Here is a 19,022-nt window from a genome sequence, read left to right on the forward strand (position 1 = left end):
TCTTTCCAACTTTTCCTGCTTGTTCTTGATCTGACACTTCATTGATGCATGACTTTCCCTTTTTAATCAACCTGCTATCTCTATCTCCTTATATGAATGTAAAAACTCCCAGTAGTTGTAGTTTCACCTGTTTGAAACATTTTAGGTTGATGATATGTAGATGGGAATGAGAGATGGGAAATAGTTTCTTCAATCTGCAGCCGGTCTGTAGCATGTTCTCTCACTGGAGCATCACTTCCTCAAGGCTGTTTTATTTCTCTGTATTCATATTGATCCCTTTTTGTCATTCCTATTCAGTCTGCTTTATGTCCTTCTCTTAAGCATCTTCCGCTGCTTGCTTCAAAGTTTTTCAGCATCCCTCCTCTCGGCTTTTCATGTATCTTTCCTTCCTCTATCTGCCTTTCATTTCTCCCTCTCCTCTTTCAGTCTGGGATGCGATTTGCTCCTCTATTTCCTGCTGAATAACTTGTGTGAATAAATGATGGATGTGTTTATCAGTGCATGATTACATGATTACTCCCTTGATGTATCTCTGTACACATGACTCTCTGAGCAGTGTTAATGTCACCGCAAAATGCTTGTTGATTAAAGCTTTGGCACTTTCATTGCCTGGTAAATAAGGCGTTTAAATGTTCCAAATGTAGTCTGTGATAAAAGATTGGAAACTTTCAGCTTTAAGGGTTTTTGAGGGGGTTCACATACACATTTGCTGAACAGTTTTAGGTTAATTGGACCCTTTCCATACATGGACCCAAGAGTTTAGGTCAGTGCAGCAGAACAATATTCCTAAATATTAGTCAGTACATCCAAAATAGCAAAGTTTTCTCTCTCCACTGGTCAAGTCCATTTTTCTTCACAACAAAAGTTATCATAGGATACCTTTCATATAGAGCAGGCCCAGACCATACTCTTTAAAACCTGGAGTCACCCGATCTCAGCTTAACCGACAAAATGTTTAACTTGTTAACTGGTGGAAAAAGCACCTTAAAAAGAGAGGGCAAACATGCCAACACATGGTTGCTTTTTACACACGTAGTACACAAATCAACATTATCATAAGTTTGGAGTTCTGATATGTTCATTTGACAAGTGTATGTCCAGTGTCCACTCTTTTTTTAGCTCAGTTTTGGTCACCACCAACTGAAGGAAAATTCCTAGCTCTTTAGCTGCAAAATATTCAGCTATGTTGCCTAGTTGCCCACCTGCTGTTTGGTGCTGCTCTAGGTAGTGCACAGTGGGTTTTATCAGAACTTTTTCATTTTAAACAGCTTTCTGAGAGCATGTGGTACGAAAGCTAAAATAAGTCAACGTTGGCTTTTGTTTTCACACGGGGCACAAACAGCAGTTTCCTGGGTGAAAATGTTGAGTTTGTTTGCCCCATCCATCCCACCCGGAGATGGATGGGGCAGTATATGTGAGACCTCTTTCACATTACATGTAGTAATTTCATCCTTTGAATTTATAAAGACAACAATTAGAGCAGCTTTAACTTTATGATAACTTGTCCTACTACTTCCTGTTCATTAAAAATTGGGAACCATGTATACAAAGCTCTAAAATTCCTACTATTCATCTGATGTGGATGTAAACACCCTAAAACTAGAGCCGAAGGATACATGGAAACCTCAAAGACATTGTTTTATTTCCAACCAAGTCTGCCGGAGCACAGACACAACACCAATCAAATTGCGTCACTGTTCTAATATTTTCTGACTGCACTGTTTGTGCCCACTCATTATAAGCCACTCTGGATTATCTAAATGCCTCGAATGTAACGCTGAATGCCTTGAGGTCTCCAGTGTACTGTGAAATTAGAAATTTTTCTATGAGACACTGTTTTCTACTTCTTTATGAATTCTAAATACACAATATTTTGACCCTAAACCAGATTAATGTCTCTAAAACAGGAAAAAATATCTGACAAAATTATTTTGCTAGTGAAACTTTTACTCTTTAAGGCACACGGACAAACAAGCTCTTATTTTGAGCTGCTGCAATTCCACGTTTTCTTTCCATCTTTTTTTAAATATCCTATTATTTTGCTAACAAATGGCTTTTTTGCTCTTTCCAGGTCCTTGGAGCTGTTCTTTGCCACCAACCAGAACAACAGAGGTGGTGAGCACATAAACGACAAATCTCCTCGTCTCTGCCGCAAGTTCTCTTCTCCACCTCCTCTGTCCATCCCGTCCCGCACCTCCTCCCCTGTCCAAACACGAAAGCTTTCCCTCCACTCACCCATAACTGCCAGGGTCGGAGGCCTCGACCTCACCAGTCCTCTGTCCAACTCCAGCCTCAACCACAATACCTCCCAGTCTGCAGCCAGTAGCCCCACATCTGCCTACACTCCCCAAACTCCGACACCTCAGACCCCGACTCCGACCGCCACCTCTCCTCCTCCTCCTTCATCCACCTCTCCTCCACCCAACAACAATAAGCCACTGCACGAACAAGTTCCTCCCATCCCCTCATCTCCGGACCAGAGTCCCTGCTCATCAGCAGAGGGGGAGGAGGTGCCCAAGATCGATCCCTTCTGTGGCAAACTGAGACGGAGCATCCGCAGAGGTATGCTATAGTTTCCACTTCAATACAGTGCAAAAACATTTATGCTGTACAGAGTATTAAGACCAGGTTTGATTAAAATGTATATATATAGTATATTAGTGCCAATGCAGAAGCAGTGTTTCACTGCCCTCTCAGGTTGAAAGTGTAAAGTCTGTTTGACCTCTAACCACACTCATTGATGCCATATCCTACACCGTAGCCTGACCTGCACCTCCCCAAAAATGTGATGAGTAGAGAGAAGTTCACTAGCTGCTAGGCTAATTCATACAATGTAAAAAGCCATAGGCTTGTGCTAAAAACATTAGCATGTTTTATTTGTGGGGAAAATGTGTCTAGCAGAAGACAAGTGCTTCATCTCTGAATGCCTTGAGTTATAATGAAGCCGATTTGTGTACTTGTGTTTGAAATTGTCTCTATTAAGTCATGTTTAATGTGTGTTTAATGTGTTTTTTGGGTGTGTTTTGAGTCAACTAAATTTTACAGCACTTCACAGAAACCCCGCCACCGACTAGTGTTTTGGAGGTGTAACTGCAGAGTGACACAGACACACCACCACACAAGTATAAATGCTCACAACAGCGTAGGCCACGTGTGTAGGCTACAGCGTAAGTTCTGCATAGAGCTGACACACAAGTATGAATCCTGCTTCAGAATCATGACGTGGTTAGATGTGGTTAGATGTGGTTAGATGTGAGCTTTTTTTACCTTTAGCCATACCCAACAGTGATGTCTCCATGTATTGACACCCCCTGGAGAACACTACCACATTACTGTAGCAAGATAAGAAGGTAGGGAGTTCAGGAGGTGTCACATTACTCCTAAACCAGATTAAAAATCATTTAATGCCAGCTTTCAGTATTGACAGTTTTCCATTTTAAGTGCCACAGACGCATTACGGTCTGTACCAAAAAAGTATTGAGGATCAATACCCAGTCCTACTGTACATAAACACTTTATTGATAATATGGATATAGCCAGTCTCACTAAATAGCACATTTTGAAAGGCTTAAGTGGTGACCTGCTTTTAGAAATTCATTCGAAAGATACTTTAAAAAGAAAAATCACATAATATTTATGAAAGCAACAGAGATATTCTGTGGGCATTTCAAGAAGGTTTAATTATACAAAAATATAATGATTGTAATTATTTTATGGGGGAATGTAAGGGCAGAATTGTGAAGCATCTGCAGATGATTCATATTCTCATTCTGTGTTTCTACACTGCACTTAGCTCATTAAGATATTGTCTATGGCTGAACGTCGACATATAGTCTTACTGGTGTGCTGAAATGCTCATGAAGAGCTGGAGGTCACTTGTCAAATGGCACAGTGTGAAGTGCTCCCTTTTAGAGCAGAACAGGCGCCTGGTGGGACATCATTATCTGCTCACATTTGTGTGCTTGAGTCTTCCCACCACACACACTCAGATCTTCTAATAGTGGTGTTAAACAGCCCTCTCAGACTGGAGAGATATAGTGTCAGGGCATCTGAAGCAGCACAGCAAGGACAAGCTGCAGTAAGACTCTCATTAGCATGTGCACACACATAAAATATATTTGTGTGTGTTTGTCAGTGGCAGCTGCTTAAAGTTTACTAGGAGACAAGAGCCATTAGCACTCGTACCATCAAACCACTCTCACCTCCTCTGCATAGTTCCTCACAGTTTCTTTAGCTTGTAATCAGATGTTTATGTGTTTATATGTATCCATGCACATGTAGCTATTTGCATATCTTCCTATTTGTCTGTTGATCGTGCCCTTTCTCTTGGCCTTTCTTTGTCACTGACAAATTACCGGTGTGACATTCTGCATATATATATTAAAGACTCATCAGGTGAAATAGGCAATCTCCGTGTCTGTCAAGTTGAGTGAAAATGGTTGGAATTAAACAACAGATGCATTTGTGAGGCAACAGGATGCATTACTGTAATTAGTAACACGAGCATCTACAGTGTAAAGCTCCTGGTAACCAGGTGATGTGTGGTGTCTTTGGTACTTAAAAGGACACTTTGCAGAATTTCCAACCAGCCTTGTATCACAACAACATTGGTAGTGTGTGTAAATGAACTGTGGTAAAATTCCCTCCATCTTACCAGTGCCCAGATCAATCTGCTCATCTCTCAGCTCAAATCTGCCAGATGTTGTGTTTCACTGGCTCCAGGGCTGTTACAGATTGAATTTCTGAATTTTTGTATGCCTGCAACCATGGACATAAAAAAATTAGCATAGCGTTAGTTCAGACAGGACACAATGTCAAGCTCAGCTCACATCCCAGCTACATCAGCTGATCTCAAACAGCCCAATCAACTGATGGAGCAGCTGATTGATGGAAGAGAGTCAGCTGATAGATCACAGGATTCCTTTCTATGCAACCAATCAGCGAACCTCATTCAGGACACCATATTGAAACTGCTCTGGCCTGCCTACTGTTGCTGCTTCCTCTGCAAGCTGTTTTACAACCCGCCTCCACCCCAGCTCCTCCTTTTCATGCTGTGTCTGACTTATCAATGTCATTTCTGTTTGTCATTGATGCTGCTCTGTTCTGTTACTGGGGGGGTCTTTGCTGCTGCTCTCCCTGCGTTAGGTTTTCCATGTAGGCACATGGAAGGGCAGGGAGGTTTGCATTCTCTGCCTCAGGCTTTCGTCGTTTGCACGTGGAAGGGCAGACAGGTGTGCTTTCTTTACCTTATGGCTTTCGACGCAGGTGTGTGGAAGGGCGGAGAGGTGTGCTCTCTCCCCCTAAGGCTTTCCACATAGGCACATGGAAGAAACTTTCTGTATAGGCCAGAGGAAAGGCAGAGAGGCCCCAGGACAGTGCATTTTCTACCTCTTGAGCAGAAGAGAATAACATGGCCTTTTTCTACAGCATAGACAGCCTAGTTTTATGAAAACACCATCTTTCTGGCAGTGAAATACTTCTTAATGGCTGAATGCATAAGGGTGACAAATTAAAGGAAAAACCTGAATAAATGAGTGTAGAAACATAATGAATGCAAGTGCATCCACACAGGAAACTAGGTGACATTGAATGGTTTGAAACATACAATATTTCATGTTCCTCAAAATCCTCAGATCTCAACCCAGTTGTGCACCTGCAGCACATGTAAATGAACACTTACTTGGACACAAAACGTGCAGGGAACAAATAAAAGTGTTGATGTTATCAACTGGTTATAGTGAGTGATTTCTGCATGGCTGTGAACTTAAGTGTAATAAAGTTCTTCTCTCCAGTAGAACAGAATGGCCACCACCATGACCATAACCATCATCATAATCGTCATCATCATTGTTATTCTTGTCCCTGTCCTCATGTCTAGCCGTGCTGGAGTCGGTGTCACTGGAGAAAATTATCCCCGAGTCTCCTCAGAGCAGTGAAGCAGGAGACATGTCTCCAAGTCGCTCTCCTTCCACACCTCGACACCTCCGCTACAGACAGCCTGGAGGTAAGACTGTGTGTGTGTGTGTGTGTGTGTGTGTGTGTGTGCGCGCCTCTGTGGTTTTATGACTCATAACTAGACCACAGTGCCATAGCTAAAGGCCCTCACAGTGGGCAGTGCTGTGCCCACTGACAGGCCACTCGGCAGAGCCAGGCAAACATCCCTGACCCTGGAGGCCAACATCTTTAGTGCGGCAGCATAATATAAAGCTCAAATACAGCCAGACCATGGCATAAATGGTCCTGTGTGACTGAGGGAAGATGACTTTAAAAGTCGTGGGTTTGTTTTCCTTGATCATAGTGGGGACTTTTGTGTGGCTGCTGGATATGAAACCCAATCACCAGAATAAATGTTGGAATTGTACATTTCTCCAAACCATGGATATTTAACATTTGTATGTTGTTATTTGTTGAAACTTTACATTTCCTTATGTTTAGACTTTTGTGAGTAATGTGTTTTTATGTTTAGGTACAAAATCCATTTGGTTATGATTTGGAAAAATCAAGTTTTGGCCTAAAATACCTGGATTTGGCAGCACAGTCACTACTATAATGGTTTTATAGACACAATTAAAGAGCGCTTCGAGCTAGGGAGCTGAAATCGACAGAGCAGCTTCTTGGAGGCGCAATGAGGTCGCTCTATGAGTTTAAGCCCCCTAGACCGAGGTTTTAATGAGATAGAGTGTCCGTCCACTAGCCCTACCCTGGGCCCAATGCTAAGGTATTGGAAGCGGACACACTCTGTCCGCTTCCAATACCTTAACATGATGTCAAAGGTATGGCAAATGGACAGGGCTATATATTCCCAAATGCTTTAGCTTAGGGGGCTGAAATTTTGAGGTGTGCATCCACCTGGGGAGACCTTTTGGCCTGCAGGCCACCTGAGTTTGGGGCCAATCTGAGATGGCTGAATTCCCAGCCCAAAATTGAAAAACCAGCCAAAATTCAACCTCCACCGACCAGCTTAGTTTTTTCAGAGTGGAATGCTTGGGACGATGGGGGCGACAGGAACTGAATTTCAGCCCCCTAGCTCAAGTGGTTTGGGAGATATAGCTCTGTCCATTTGTTATACCTTTGGCATAATGTTAAGGTATTGGAATTGGAAAAAGTGTGTCCAGTTGCAACACCTTACCATTGGGCTCAGGGTAGGGCAAGTGGACAGACGCTCTATGTCCTCAGCCCTTTGAACTAGAAGGCTGAAATAGACAGAGCATCTTCTTGGAGGTGCGACAAGGCCACTCTATGAGTTTCAGCCCCCTGGCCTGTGCCGTTAAGGAGATAGAGTGTCTGACCACTCGGTGGCTGCTGAGCTGCAGACCACTGTTTAGGATCAACAAACAACAGAATCAGTTGTTTCTTAGCAAGACATTGGCAACCACTGATGACAAAGTCAGCTCATACACAGTTTACAGAAACATACAATGCTAATGTTTTCTTTTGGCAACTGGTCTGGAAGATACTGTCAGTGACGAGGAGGTAAAGCATATTTATGGTCCGCAATGTGCATGTGCATGTAACAAGAATAGCAATGTTGGTGATTTGGAGTTTTATATATGATAATAAAGACAATAAATGATGAATAGGTGAATTTTCAGATTTGTATTTTGCATCTATACTTTCTATTATATAGCAAGTACCAACAAGAATTAGTACAAATTCATATTTTTCTTTTGATATGTTTATGACTAATGTAATAAATAAATGCGCTAAATAAACTTGGACATTATCTACAAACAACATATTATTTTCATGCAAACTACTGGTTTGAAAAGTTGGTTTTATTCATACCCATTCAATTTGCCATAGTGCTTATTAACTCAGCCTGCAATGTACAGATTGTTATGGCAATATTTGCTTCAATAGATCATTTACATGAATAGTAAGACAAACTTTGAATTGTTTGCCATGTGCATACTGCGTACCTCTCATCAGAGGGTTACCAAGCAACCATCACCTATGTGGTTATTAATTATGTTGACACAGGAAAACGTTGCAATTAATATAATAGCCAATTTGACATTTAGGTTAAAAAAAGACATGATACGAAAAACGGTTATTTTGATTTGTGACCAATCATGTTTCATTATGTTTGTAGGAAATTAAAGTTTAGTTGTAATCACTTGTGTCAACTCCTCTCGATGATGATCAGCGGCGAAAAATCATAACAGCATTGTTGCCGTTGATGATAATTATGTGTTTATGTGTGTGTGCAGTCCAGTCAGGGGAGAACTCACGCTGCTCAGTCTCTCCTGCCTCAGCCTTCGCTATCGCCACCGCAGCAGCAGGACATGGTTCACCACCAGGTACACACACACACACACACATACACACACACACACACACACACACACACACACACACACAATGATTAAACATACTGTAAAACTGCAGAAAAGGAAAAGATGTGTTTAAAAATGATATATCATTAAACATAGGAGGTTTTCTTTCTTGTTTCACTTTGCAAAGTTGTAGTATTTTTATCTGATACCAAATCAGTAATATTTAATATTTACAGTCCTCAAAAGGTACAAAAGTATCAGAAGGACATATGATGTTTTTACTTTGTTAATTCATCTTTCAGCAGCCATTATTACTGTGAATATTAGTATTTACATGCAAAGCGTATGACCAGCTCATATAATATATTTTGTAGAAGAGATAGCATCGCCTGGAAACTGTAAAAATGTAAATAAAATTGTCACTCACCTAAATTACAAAAAGACATAAACAGGTTTTATATTCCCAACACTTCTTCAGCTACCCCAATACAACAGAGATGGATTGTATTTCTGCTGGTCAAAGCCTTAAAAGAATAAAATAAAATAAAAAAAATAAATAAAATGAAATAAAATAAAATGATGAATAAAAAACATTATATTATTATATTTATTTATTTATTTATTAAGGTTTTGAAACTATGGAAATGGTTGACAGTGAGGTCTGTTGATTATCAGCACATCAGTGTGGGTGTATTGATCCTTTAAAATGCTGACTACATGGTGACATATTGAAACTCAAAAATTTCAGAACATGTACTTTTACTTTTGAAAGTTAAGTACAGTTTGCTGCAAATTATTTTATTTTATTAATTGTTTGAAATACTTTAAAGCATTTTTTTTTACTTATACTACGTTTTCAATACTTTTCAATCACTAACAGATTTTGTTTTGTTGGTAAATACACTTGTAATCCTCAGTTCATCACTGAACTTTTATATCATCACACAATAATACAACTTTCTCTCTGTCTCTCTCTCTTCTTTTTTTGGTTTTTAATTTTTCCTCCAGTGTTTACTAACTCTGAAAGAACTTGTGATAAAGAGTTCATCATTCGCCGAGCTGCAACTAACAGAGTCCTCAACGTGCTGCGGCACTGGGTTTCCAAACACTCACAGGTCTGTCTGCACCCACTACTGTCTGTGTGTGTGTGTTTGTGTAGGTGTGTGTGGGGGGTCCCCTGTTTTTGCTGGGGTGATCAAGTCTGCGGTCTCATTAAAACAGGCATGTGATGCATTCTCTCTCTGCTCCGCTGCTCTCACTTGAGCATGTAAACAGGCACACGCACACAAACACACACTGAATATTGTTGCCGTGTCAACTGGACGACCAGCTCAACTCGCCACAGTCCACCTACTCCTCTGCTAAACAGCCAGTGTTGCCTCTAATGAAGTGAATATCACGGTAATTGTCTGACTCCCTGCTTGGAGGTCTAACTGCATCGATCTGTTTTATGTATTTTTGTTCAATAACACAAAATGCTGTCATGACAGGCCAGCGTTAGTCGGCTTATTAACGCAGAGGTAAAAGAACAAACACACACACATATACACCCACTCACGTTTTTCTTTGGGAGGCCAGAGAACAAAGAGCTTGTTAAAACTGACCTTTGAACAAGAGTTAAATTGGGGTGGAAGTGAAAGGAAAAACGAGGAGGAAAAGAAGGTGTTCAGGCTGGAAGGACTGAGGGGGCTCAGGAGGAGGAGGGAACAGTCAGAAGACATGAAGGATTATACAGCAGTGATTGATGATGGATCAGACCAGTGTGTGGAGACTAGAGAAAGCCATATGATATATATACAATGACACTATATAAATATGTCAACCATCAGATAATTCACCGTGCTGTTTATACTGATGTGGTAGCTGCCTCTTTAATATCTCTGAGTGTATTAGGACCATGTTGCAAATCAAAGATGAGGACAGATTTATAGAAGTATTGGATTTATATAGGATTTCTGTATCATGGTAGTTTTTAATTGATCAGTCGCCGATTGATCAGTTTGCTGGATTATCTTAAAACAGATATTTTTATCTGGTTATTTTATCCATAATCACATTCTCAGTTGATTTTCCAGAATGTAATGCTGTTACGTTTGGGTTGTGGGTAAAGTTAAAGTACAGGGGACAGCTTTTGTGATGTGGCCGACTTTAATGTCCACAATAACAGCTGGACAGCAGAACTCTGACAGTAAAAAGTCTTTCTCCTTTCTCCTAACAGCCCCTTTTCACTAACAGGGGCTACGACTCACACCGTACCTCTACTTGCCTGGGGTTAAATGTCAGTTGGAACAATCAACTGTAAAAATAATGGACGTAGCTTCTGTGACATCGCCCACTGGTTTGTGGACTCCTGTTGTGAATCCTCAATTTCAACCAGGTCCAACTCCAAAGTCGTTGAAATCTTGCGCCTGGTCAGTGACTTCTGACATCAGACACTGACATAAAGTAGTTAAGGTGAATGAAAGTTAAGGTGGAAGTCTGAGTAGGATTGATCGGAGGGGGGGGTGGATGGGTCCAACAGCCACCAACTTTCACCTGGGAGGCTGGCGTTCATTTCTCATAAGATTGTAAAGCCAAACCCTGTTCGCTTTTCCTAAACCCAACCATGTGCGTGTGTTGCTGAAGGAAAAAAACATCTGTTCACGATTTTTGTACTGTATGCAAACTGTACATTTCCTCTGAAAATGGAAGTGTATTTTGAAAACTGACAATGCATGTAACAGGCAGAACTTGTCATGGCGTCCCAAAATGTCAAGAAGCAACGCACCCAGGGTACCTTGCACGTCATATGTCAGCGTGGAAAGTCTGTGTGAAGATAAGTGTGTGACGGGGTTGGAGAGAGAATGTGTTGTCAATTTAAGCGTTTAGTCTGTCGCCATCTTGGTTTTTTGGAGCCAGAAGGGATGGATCTGACTGAGAAGCTGGGGACACAATCGGCACACAGCCTCTCACTCAAAGGAGTCACGCCCTTAATTATGCATAATGTTAAGCCTTAATAATAACATTTTTTCAAAAATTCATCTGTGTCTAAAAAAAAAAAATAATTAATTAATTCAAAAATTCACTGACATGAATCCAGCATATTTTTGGCAAAAATAAACTGGCTATCCATCAAACCTATTTAATTTACCGCACACAACATTAATGACAGCTAACTGTTACCCATGAGTTTTTGGCAATCATGTGAGCTAGCCAACATTAAATTACTGTGCGATACTTTTATTTGGTCACATATTGGCTAATTAGCTGTGTTATTATGTGAAGTATTTGGACAGTCTTGTGGGCCACAATAAACCATTTTGTAACTCTTTCAGCAAGAGACCCTGAAATGCTGTTCACCTCAGAAACCACTGGCGAAAATGCTATGCAACATTTGCTGCCAACTTAGCAGCTGCAGGCAAGGGCAAATGGGACAAGACCTAAAAGTATTCATAGAATAATCTCAAGTGCAACTCAGTTTTATACAACTATGTAGTAGGGGGTTCCTGCTGTGTCTGTCTTTCAGCTAAGGGGTCCTTGGTCTGAAAAAACATTGCAAACCCTTGACTAAAGGCCTTTGCACACTGAGTCTTTTTTTTTTTTTTTTTTTGATTTATTTAATCTGTCAAACGAAAACAGTCGTTAGGCACAGAAACCTTGCACACTGATTCTGATGTATTTTTTTTATCTATTCTTTGTGAAAATTGTAATACATGACAAAATTAAGCCATGCATTTTGTCCTTTGCCTCTCTCCACTGGAGTTACCTATCTGGCTGTCAACACTCCCTCCCTGTCTTTCATTTGGCACTGTGGCTGCATGAAGGGGTGGAGCTGTTCTCCCTCTCTGTCTCCACATCCTCCTCCTCTTCATCATCATTCACCTGATTATTACTGTCTGACCTGTTGAAAGTGAGCTGTCTGAGTCATGAAATGTGTCTCGTCGCTGCTGTGTCCCGCTGCCAAATTTTCTTCACTGATTCTTGGTTAATCGTCTCTAAAGGCTCTGATGGATGCAAAAAACGCAGAAAATCAAACCTGTTCCAAAGGTTTCAATGATGGACAAAAGTTTCAGACTCAGTGTGCAAATGTGATTGACGCAGTGTGGGGTCATATTTATTTTTAGACGAAAAATCAGACTCAGTATGCAGAGGCCTTGGGTGTAATACATTGACTTCACTGTCTGTTGGTCTGTCAGTCCACAAATCTAAACACTTAGGAAAACTACTGGCAATGTGCACAGCGTTATGTAGTTCCTCATCTACACCAGAAAAGAAAAGTTTAAACTGTAAAATATACATAATCACTATTAAATAATTATGTCAAAAAACCCTGTTAACATCAGTAAAATATATCTCTTATCAAAAGAAATATCAACATCAGTGTCTGATATGATGATACATGATAGAAGATTATGTTCACTCCAAACATCCATCTTTGTGAGGACCAATTAGAGCTTCAGAGAAGACTTAGAAAGTAAGAAAAAGCATGTTTTTGGTTAACTTTCACTTCTGGTTTTAGAGTCGAGTCAGAATTAGGTCTAGGGGTAGTGATTGGTGCTGGGGGACCGATTACGTATGTCAGCGAGGGTCCTTTTAAAGTAATTAATTTGTGTTTGTGTTCAGGACTTTGAGATGAACGGGGAGCTGAAGATGGCAGTGATCTGTCTCCTGGAGGAGGTGCTCAGAGATCCGGACCTCCTGCCACAGGAGCGAAAAGCTACTGCCAACATACTAAGGTAACACACACCTGTATTTTATTCTATTGTGTTATGTTCTCCTGTATTTATGCTGTGCTGTTTTTTCTATTCTCTACTATTCTATCCTCCTGAGACCCTGTGTCCTCGTATGAGAACATCACATTTTGGGTTTACTTGACCTTATACTTCATTCTACTTAACTTAGATCTGTTGTCCTTGTTTGTGGACACTTTTTGTGCCATCTAATGGTGGTACATGCACAGATCACTAATTAATGTAAAAACAAGATGGCAGCCATCACTGTTAAGTCAGTCTGCAGCCAGTCCTGACACAGAAGTGAACAAAACATGATCACATTTTATGATAGCAACTTGTTTATTTATGATTAATAATGTTTGTAGTTTGATATGGCAACAAATTTTACCAATTTTAGCAACAATAACAAGCTAAGACACTGTTAATTAGGAAGTACTTGTTTGAAGACACTGGGACTTCATTGTCATTTCATTTGAGGACACTGGGACTTAATTATCATTGATGATGTTTCATTTGTTACACTTATCGGGTCCTACTGATCCCACATAGCTAAGAGAAATTAAAAATGCGAACCAAACAAAAGTTTTGGTCTCAGGAGGATATACTGTTCTGTTCTGATATATTCTTTCTAATGACATTTTCATCTATTATGCTATATATATTCTGTTCTGTTTATTTTTTCCTGTTCTCTTTTCTGTTTGCTTTACTTTATTCTGTTCTAATCTGCTCTTTTCTGTTCTGCTCTGTTTGTTTGTGTTCTATTGTACCATGTTCTTTTCCATGTTATTCTGTCTTAGTCTGTTCTATTCTACTCTGTCTCCTAGTGCCCTTTCTCAAGACGAGCAGGACGATGCCCAGCTGAGGATCGAGGACATCTTGCAGATGGTGAGAAAACTGCAGCACACTGACTCATTGCAAACATGTTGTTATGATTTTATGACATACTAGATGTTATTCTGTTGGATTAATGAAGCAACAGTTAACTGCAGAGAAGAAAAATCCTACCATTTTCTACAAAACCTGAACCTCTTTTTATTGCAGGCAGGCTGAGTTATGCAGTTTTTAATTTGAATTGGGACATTAATGTGGTCCTCTATGGGATGGCCTTGTTCTATGAAGCCAGGGCCCCTGAAGTACTTACACTTTAATAAACACCTCCCCCAAATACATTACCAGTTCCCAGAGATGGAAATAATCAGGAGTCGTGAGTGTGCCTATTTAATTATCTTGGATTAATAATGACTGGGAATAACAAACACACATACAATGCGTGTATGAGAAGCCTCGGTCAGTACAGGCTGTCCTTTCCCCCACACCAGGAGTAAACACACCCTCTCCTGACTGTGATGGTCTCCAGGGAACTGTCAGCTGTCATAAAACATATCCATCACAGCCTGTCTCTTTATTAGATATTTATATCTCCTTGTCATCTGTGTTATGGTATGAATATTTGTTTATGACTCTGTTTGTATGTATATTTTGTCCTGTGTGTGTGTGTTTAGGCGGACTGTCCGAAGGCAGAGTGTTTCGAGTCTCTCTCAGCGATGGAGCTGGCCGAGCAGATCACTCTGCTGGATCACATCGTCTTCAGGAGCATTCCTTATGAGTCAGTCCTCTCGTAAAACTCTCACGCTGTGATCTGCATCAAGCCAAACAGCATTTAATCACCTTTATGAATACTGTTTATAATGAAAACTCTAAGCAGTCCATGTAAAAGTATGGTTCTAGAGGAGCAGCGAGGAAAACTGAGGGCATTGAATTTTAACTTCAGTTTTACTTAATACTGAATTTATACTGACCCACAAGATACAGACATCACTATCTGGTAAACTGCTGTTATGGTGTTATGGTGAATTCACTAGCTTTGTACGCCACACATACCAGCATGCTATGCTACGTTGTTATCAAAAGAAGTCAACGTTTACTTCTGGCCATGAACACTGGTCCCGTGGGTGAAAGTCCTGAACTTGTTTGACCCATTCACCACCTGTCCCACCCACCTTATGAGGACTTATTCCATCTTTATACAACATTATGCAGACTTTGTCGCTTTTTATACTATGTCACCTCACCTCCTCCTCTGCGTAAATGGGTGGCAGATTAAGATTAATTAAAAGTTATGGTATTAACACCAAACACCCAAAATATAAAATCACTGGTGGGTGAAGTGAAAAACATTGATCATCTTGTTACAATGCAGTGCTCTGCTGGGAAACCATTGGTCCTGCTATTCATATGGATGCCACTTGACAGGCTCCATCCACCCATGCACCATTGCAAACCAAGTATCAATGGCTCCCTGATAGCAGTGCCCCCACTGCTGGACAATGTGCCAAACCACACCACAAAAACTGGCCTCCCAATTCCACTGATTCCAATCTGATCGAGCATTTGTAGGAAATGCCGGTACTTCAGAGATGCCCTTCGATCTTCGGTATGGCAGGGTACATGGTCCTGCTGAAGGAAGCACTGCCCTCGGGAGTGCCGTTGTCATGAGGGAGTGCTTGGTCTGCTGTTTGGATGGGTAGAGAGTGTCAAGTGGCATCCAAATAAATGCAAAGGTATTCCAGCAGAACACTGCATTGTATGAGATTATCAATGTTATTCATGTCACCTGGCAGTGGTTTAAATGTTTTGGCTGATCAGTGTAGGCTCTACATCATGTTTTTTTTTTGAGGTGTAAATTGTTTCTGTATTTTTGCAATATGACACATATTTGCACTAGTAGAGTAAAATAGCTCAGAAGCCTCAGTGCATCTCCATCTAATTTATATTCACTGTGTTGACCTTTCTCAGAAATCCGTGACCTTAGAAAAATAATCCAACTCTTTGGTTTGTGAAATTAAAAACCAGTGAAAACAACAAGGAAACACAGCTAACTTCTAAGTAATTGAAACTAGAATAAAATGCATTTTGTTGTTTCTCAAACTTAGTTTTGGCTAGATTGCAATACAAAATTTTCATCCAACAGTATTGTCATACACACCAAGCTCAGCTCTGGACTCCTCAGCAGCCTTCATGAGCCATCTGTCTTTATTGTGGTGTTTAAATAGTTTAAGAAATCCTTATCAACCCCTGCTGGGGATATGATAATATCTTTAAATCACAGGCTTTAGCTAATATAATTTACATCTTGTGAGATTACTGTGCTGTATTTCAGTGTGTGTGATCTAATTTGGGTTTATCGCATGTCTCTGACCCCCCTCCTCCCTCAGAGAGTTCCTGGGGCAGGGCTGGATGAAGGTTGATAAAACAGAGAGGACACCATACATCATGAAAACTACTCAACACTTCAATGATGTAAGCTCTTTGAATATCTGTGATATATTCTCTCTCATCCTTCTGTAAATATCCAACACACTTCTTTTATATTCTCTTTTCCTTTTGAAGATGAGTAACCTGGTGGCATCACAGATTATGACCCACACTGACGTTGGCTCCAGGGCCAACTCCATAGAGAAGTGGGTTGCTGTGGCTGACATCTGCCGCTGTCTCAACAACTACAACGGAGTACTGGAGATCATATCTGCGCTCAATCGCAGTGCCATCTACCGTTTGAAGAAGACTTGGGCTAAAGTCAGCAAACAGGTGGAGTAATTCCCCATCAATCCTCGCTGTGTACTTTAAAAAAAAGTCTATATAAAGTTTACCTAAGCATGATCAGAAGAAAGTCCTTTAGTCTTCATAATCTTCTTCAGATGCATATAAATGATTTCATTAGAGAGAGAGGGAAGGGAAAGACAGCGAAGAGAGGCATTTATCTGTAATGTTAAGTATCTGCTTTTCGCTCAATTCTTATGAACACTAAATCAATCAAAGCCATAATCATCCAATCACCAGACAGTCTGTCTCTCCAGAGAGCCACGCTGCCTATTCAGGGCCGAAGCAAATTCGATTTTGTCATTTTTATTATCATCATGTTTTATTAAGAGTAAGTGGATCTTGGGTTAATGCAACTGTCTTGTTTGCCCTGTGTTGCTCATAATAGTCTTTGTAAATGACTTTATCTGTTTATTTGTGATTTGCTCAGACTAAAGCCCTGATGGACAAACTGCAGAAGATTGTCTCCTCTGAGGGACGCTTTAAAAATCTGAGGGAGACCCTGAAAAAGTGAGACTATATCAATATCACAAATAACAAAATAGAAATGTGCTTTTATTGACTTTGAGACAATGTGCACATTATTTCCTCACACTTTCTTCCTCCAGCTGCAACCCTCCATGTGTACCATACCTGGGAATGTATCTAACAGACCTGGCCTTTATTGAGGAGGGAACGCCCAATTTTACTGAGGAAGGTCTTGTTAACTTCTCCAAAATGAGGATGGTAGGTGCATACATGCATACAAAAAATAATGCAAATCATCCATGCATCATGTGTGTTACTTTAGTGTCAACTACAATTCATAATTTTCTTCAGATATCCCACATCATCAGAGAGATCCGACAGTTCCAGCAGACTCCATACAGAATAGAGCATCAAGCCAAGGTACGTTTCTGAAAACACATTGAATATGTTTTCCCTAATAGAGTCAGAGTTCCTCTTATTTCTCAAGACCATCACCAAAGCACCACTGGACATCATCAAATGAACAGAACATTTAAAGCATAATAAATAGTCAAATTCATTTATATAACACTGTTGGAAAAAAATACTCTAAAAAATGTTGGGTTGAATATGACCTATATATATATATATTTCCTGACCCGAAAAGATGCAGAAAAATTGGTCCACTCTTTTGTTACCTCTAGGCTGGATTACTGTAACTCTCTATTATCAGGTAGCTCTAGTAAGTCCTTAAAAACTCTCCAGCTAATTCAGAATGCAGCAGCACGTGTACTAACAGGAACTAAGAAACGAGATCATATTTCTCCTGTTTTAGCTTCTCTGTACTGGTTCCCTGTAAAATCCAGAATTGAATTTAAAATCCTACTGTTAACTTATAAAGCTCTAAATGGTCAAGCTCCGTCATATCTTAGAGAGCTCATAGTGCCATATTATCCCACCAGAACACTGCGCTCTGAGAACACAGGGTTACTCGTGGTCCCTAAAGTCTCCAAAAGTAGATCAGGAGCTAGAGCCTTCAGCTATCAGGCTCCTCTCCTGTGGAATCATCTTCCTGTTACGGTCAGGGAGGCAGACACCGTCTCCACATTTAAGACTAGACTTAAGACTTTCCTCTTTGATAAAGCTTATAGTTAGGGCTGGCTCAGGCTTGCCCTGTACCAGCCCCTAGTTAGGCTGACTTAGGCCTAGTCTGCCAGAGGACCCCCCTATAATACACCGGGCACCTTCTCTCCTTCTCTCTCTCTCTCTCTCGTATTCTATTACTGCATCTTGCTAACTCGGCCATTCTGGATGTCACTAACTCGGCTTCTTCTCCGGAGCCTTTGTGCTCCACTGTCTCTCAGATTAACTCATATCACAGTGGTGCCTGGACAGCGTGACGTGTGTGGTTGTGCTGCTGCCGTGGTCCTGCCAGATGCCTCCTGCTGCTGCTGCCATCATTAGTCATTAGTCATACTTCTACTGTTATTATACACATATGACTATTGTCACACATGTATACTGCCAGATATTAATACATACATTCAACATATTGTACCACAGTAGCCAGAACTATAACTATAATATTATTACTTTCAATAATGTTGTTGTAACCTACTGTCATTACCTGCATCTCTCTCTCTCTCTCTCTCTCTCTCTCTCTCTCTCTCTCTCTCTCTCTCTCTCTCTGTCTCTCTCTGTCTCATTGTGTCATGCGGATTACTGTTAATTTATTATGCTGATCTGTTCTGTACGACATCTATTGCACGTCTGTCCGTCCTGGACGAGGGATCCCTCCTCAGTTGCTCTTCCTGAGGTTTCTACCGTTTTTTTCCCCCCGTTAAAGGGTTTTTTTTGGGGAGTTTTTCCTTATCCGCTGCGAGGGTCATAAGGACAGAGGGATGTCGTATGCTGTAAAGCCCTGTGAGGCAAATTGTGATTTGTGATATTGGGCTTTATAAATAAAATTGATTGATTGATTGATTGA

At 40.6% G+C, this 19,022-nt stretch overlaps 1 protein-coding gene across 4 annotated transcripts in view; it reads left to right on the forward strand.

Annotated features, from left to right (window-relative positions):
- The window catches only part of rasgrf2b (Ras protein-specific guanine nucleotide-releasing factor 2b), a 75,090-nt gene that overhangs the window by 52,137 nt on the left and 3,931 nt on the right, over positions 1–19,022 (forward strand). For 2 of the 4 annotated variants that reach the window (XM_033620087.2, XM_078170617.1), the window contains 12 exons: positions 2,072–2,562; positions 5,879–6,004; positions 8,211–8,300; positions 9,285–9,391; positions 12,879–12,991; positions 13,786–13,873; positions 14,491–14,594; positions 16,204–16,288; positions 16,379–16,576; positions 17,019–17,098; positions 17,197–17,314; positions 17,408–17,476. In XM_033620087.2, coding sequence (XP_033475978.1) covers positions 2,072–2,562; positions 5,879–6,004; positions 8,211–8,300; positions 9,285–9,391; positions 12,879–12,991; positions 13,786–13,873; positions 14,491–14,594; positions 16,204–16,288; positions 16,379–16,576; positions 17,019–17,098; positions 17,197–17,314; positions 17,408–17,476 — 1,669 coding nt within the window. The remainder of the gene's footprint in view (positions 1–2,071; positions 2,563–5,878; positions 6,005–8,210; positions 8,301–9,284; positions 9,392–12,878; positions 12,992–13,785; positions 13,874–14,490; positions 14,595–16,203; positions 16,289–16,378; positions 16,577–17,018; positions 17,099–17,196; positions 17,315–17,407; positions 17,477–19,022) is intronic. The other 2 variants (XM_033620088.2, XM_033620090.2) reach the window with 1 other exon arrangement.

The sequence above is a fragment of the Epinephelus lanceolatus genome, chromosome 9, assembly GCF_041903045.1.
Source record: "Epinephelus lanceolatus isolate andai-2023 chromosome 9, ASM4190304v1, whole genome shotgun sequence".
NCBI lineage: Eukaryota > Metazoa > Chordata > Actinopteri > Perciformes > Serranidae > Epinephelus > Epinephelus lanceolatus.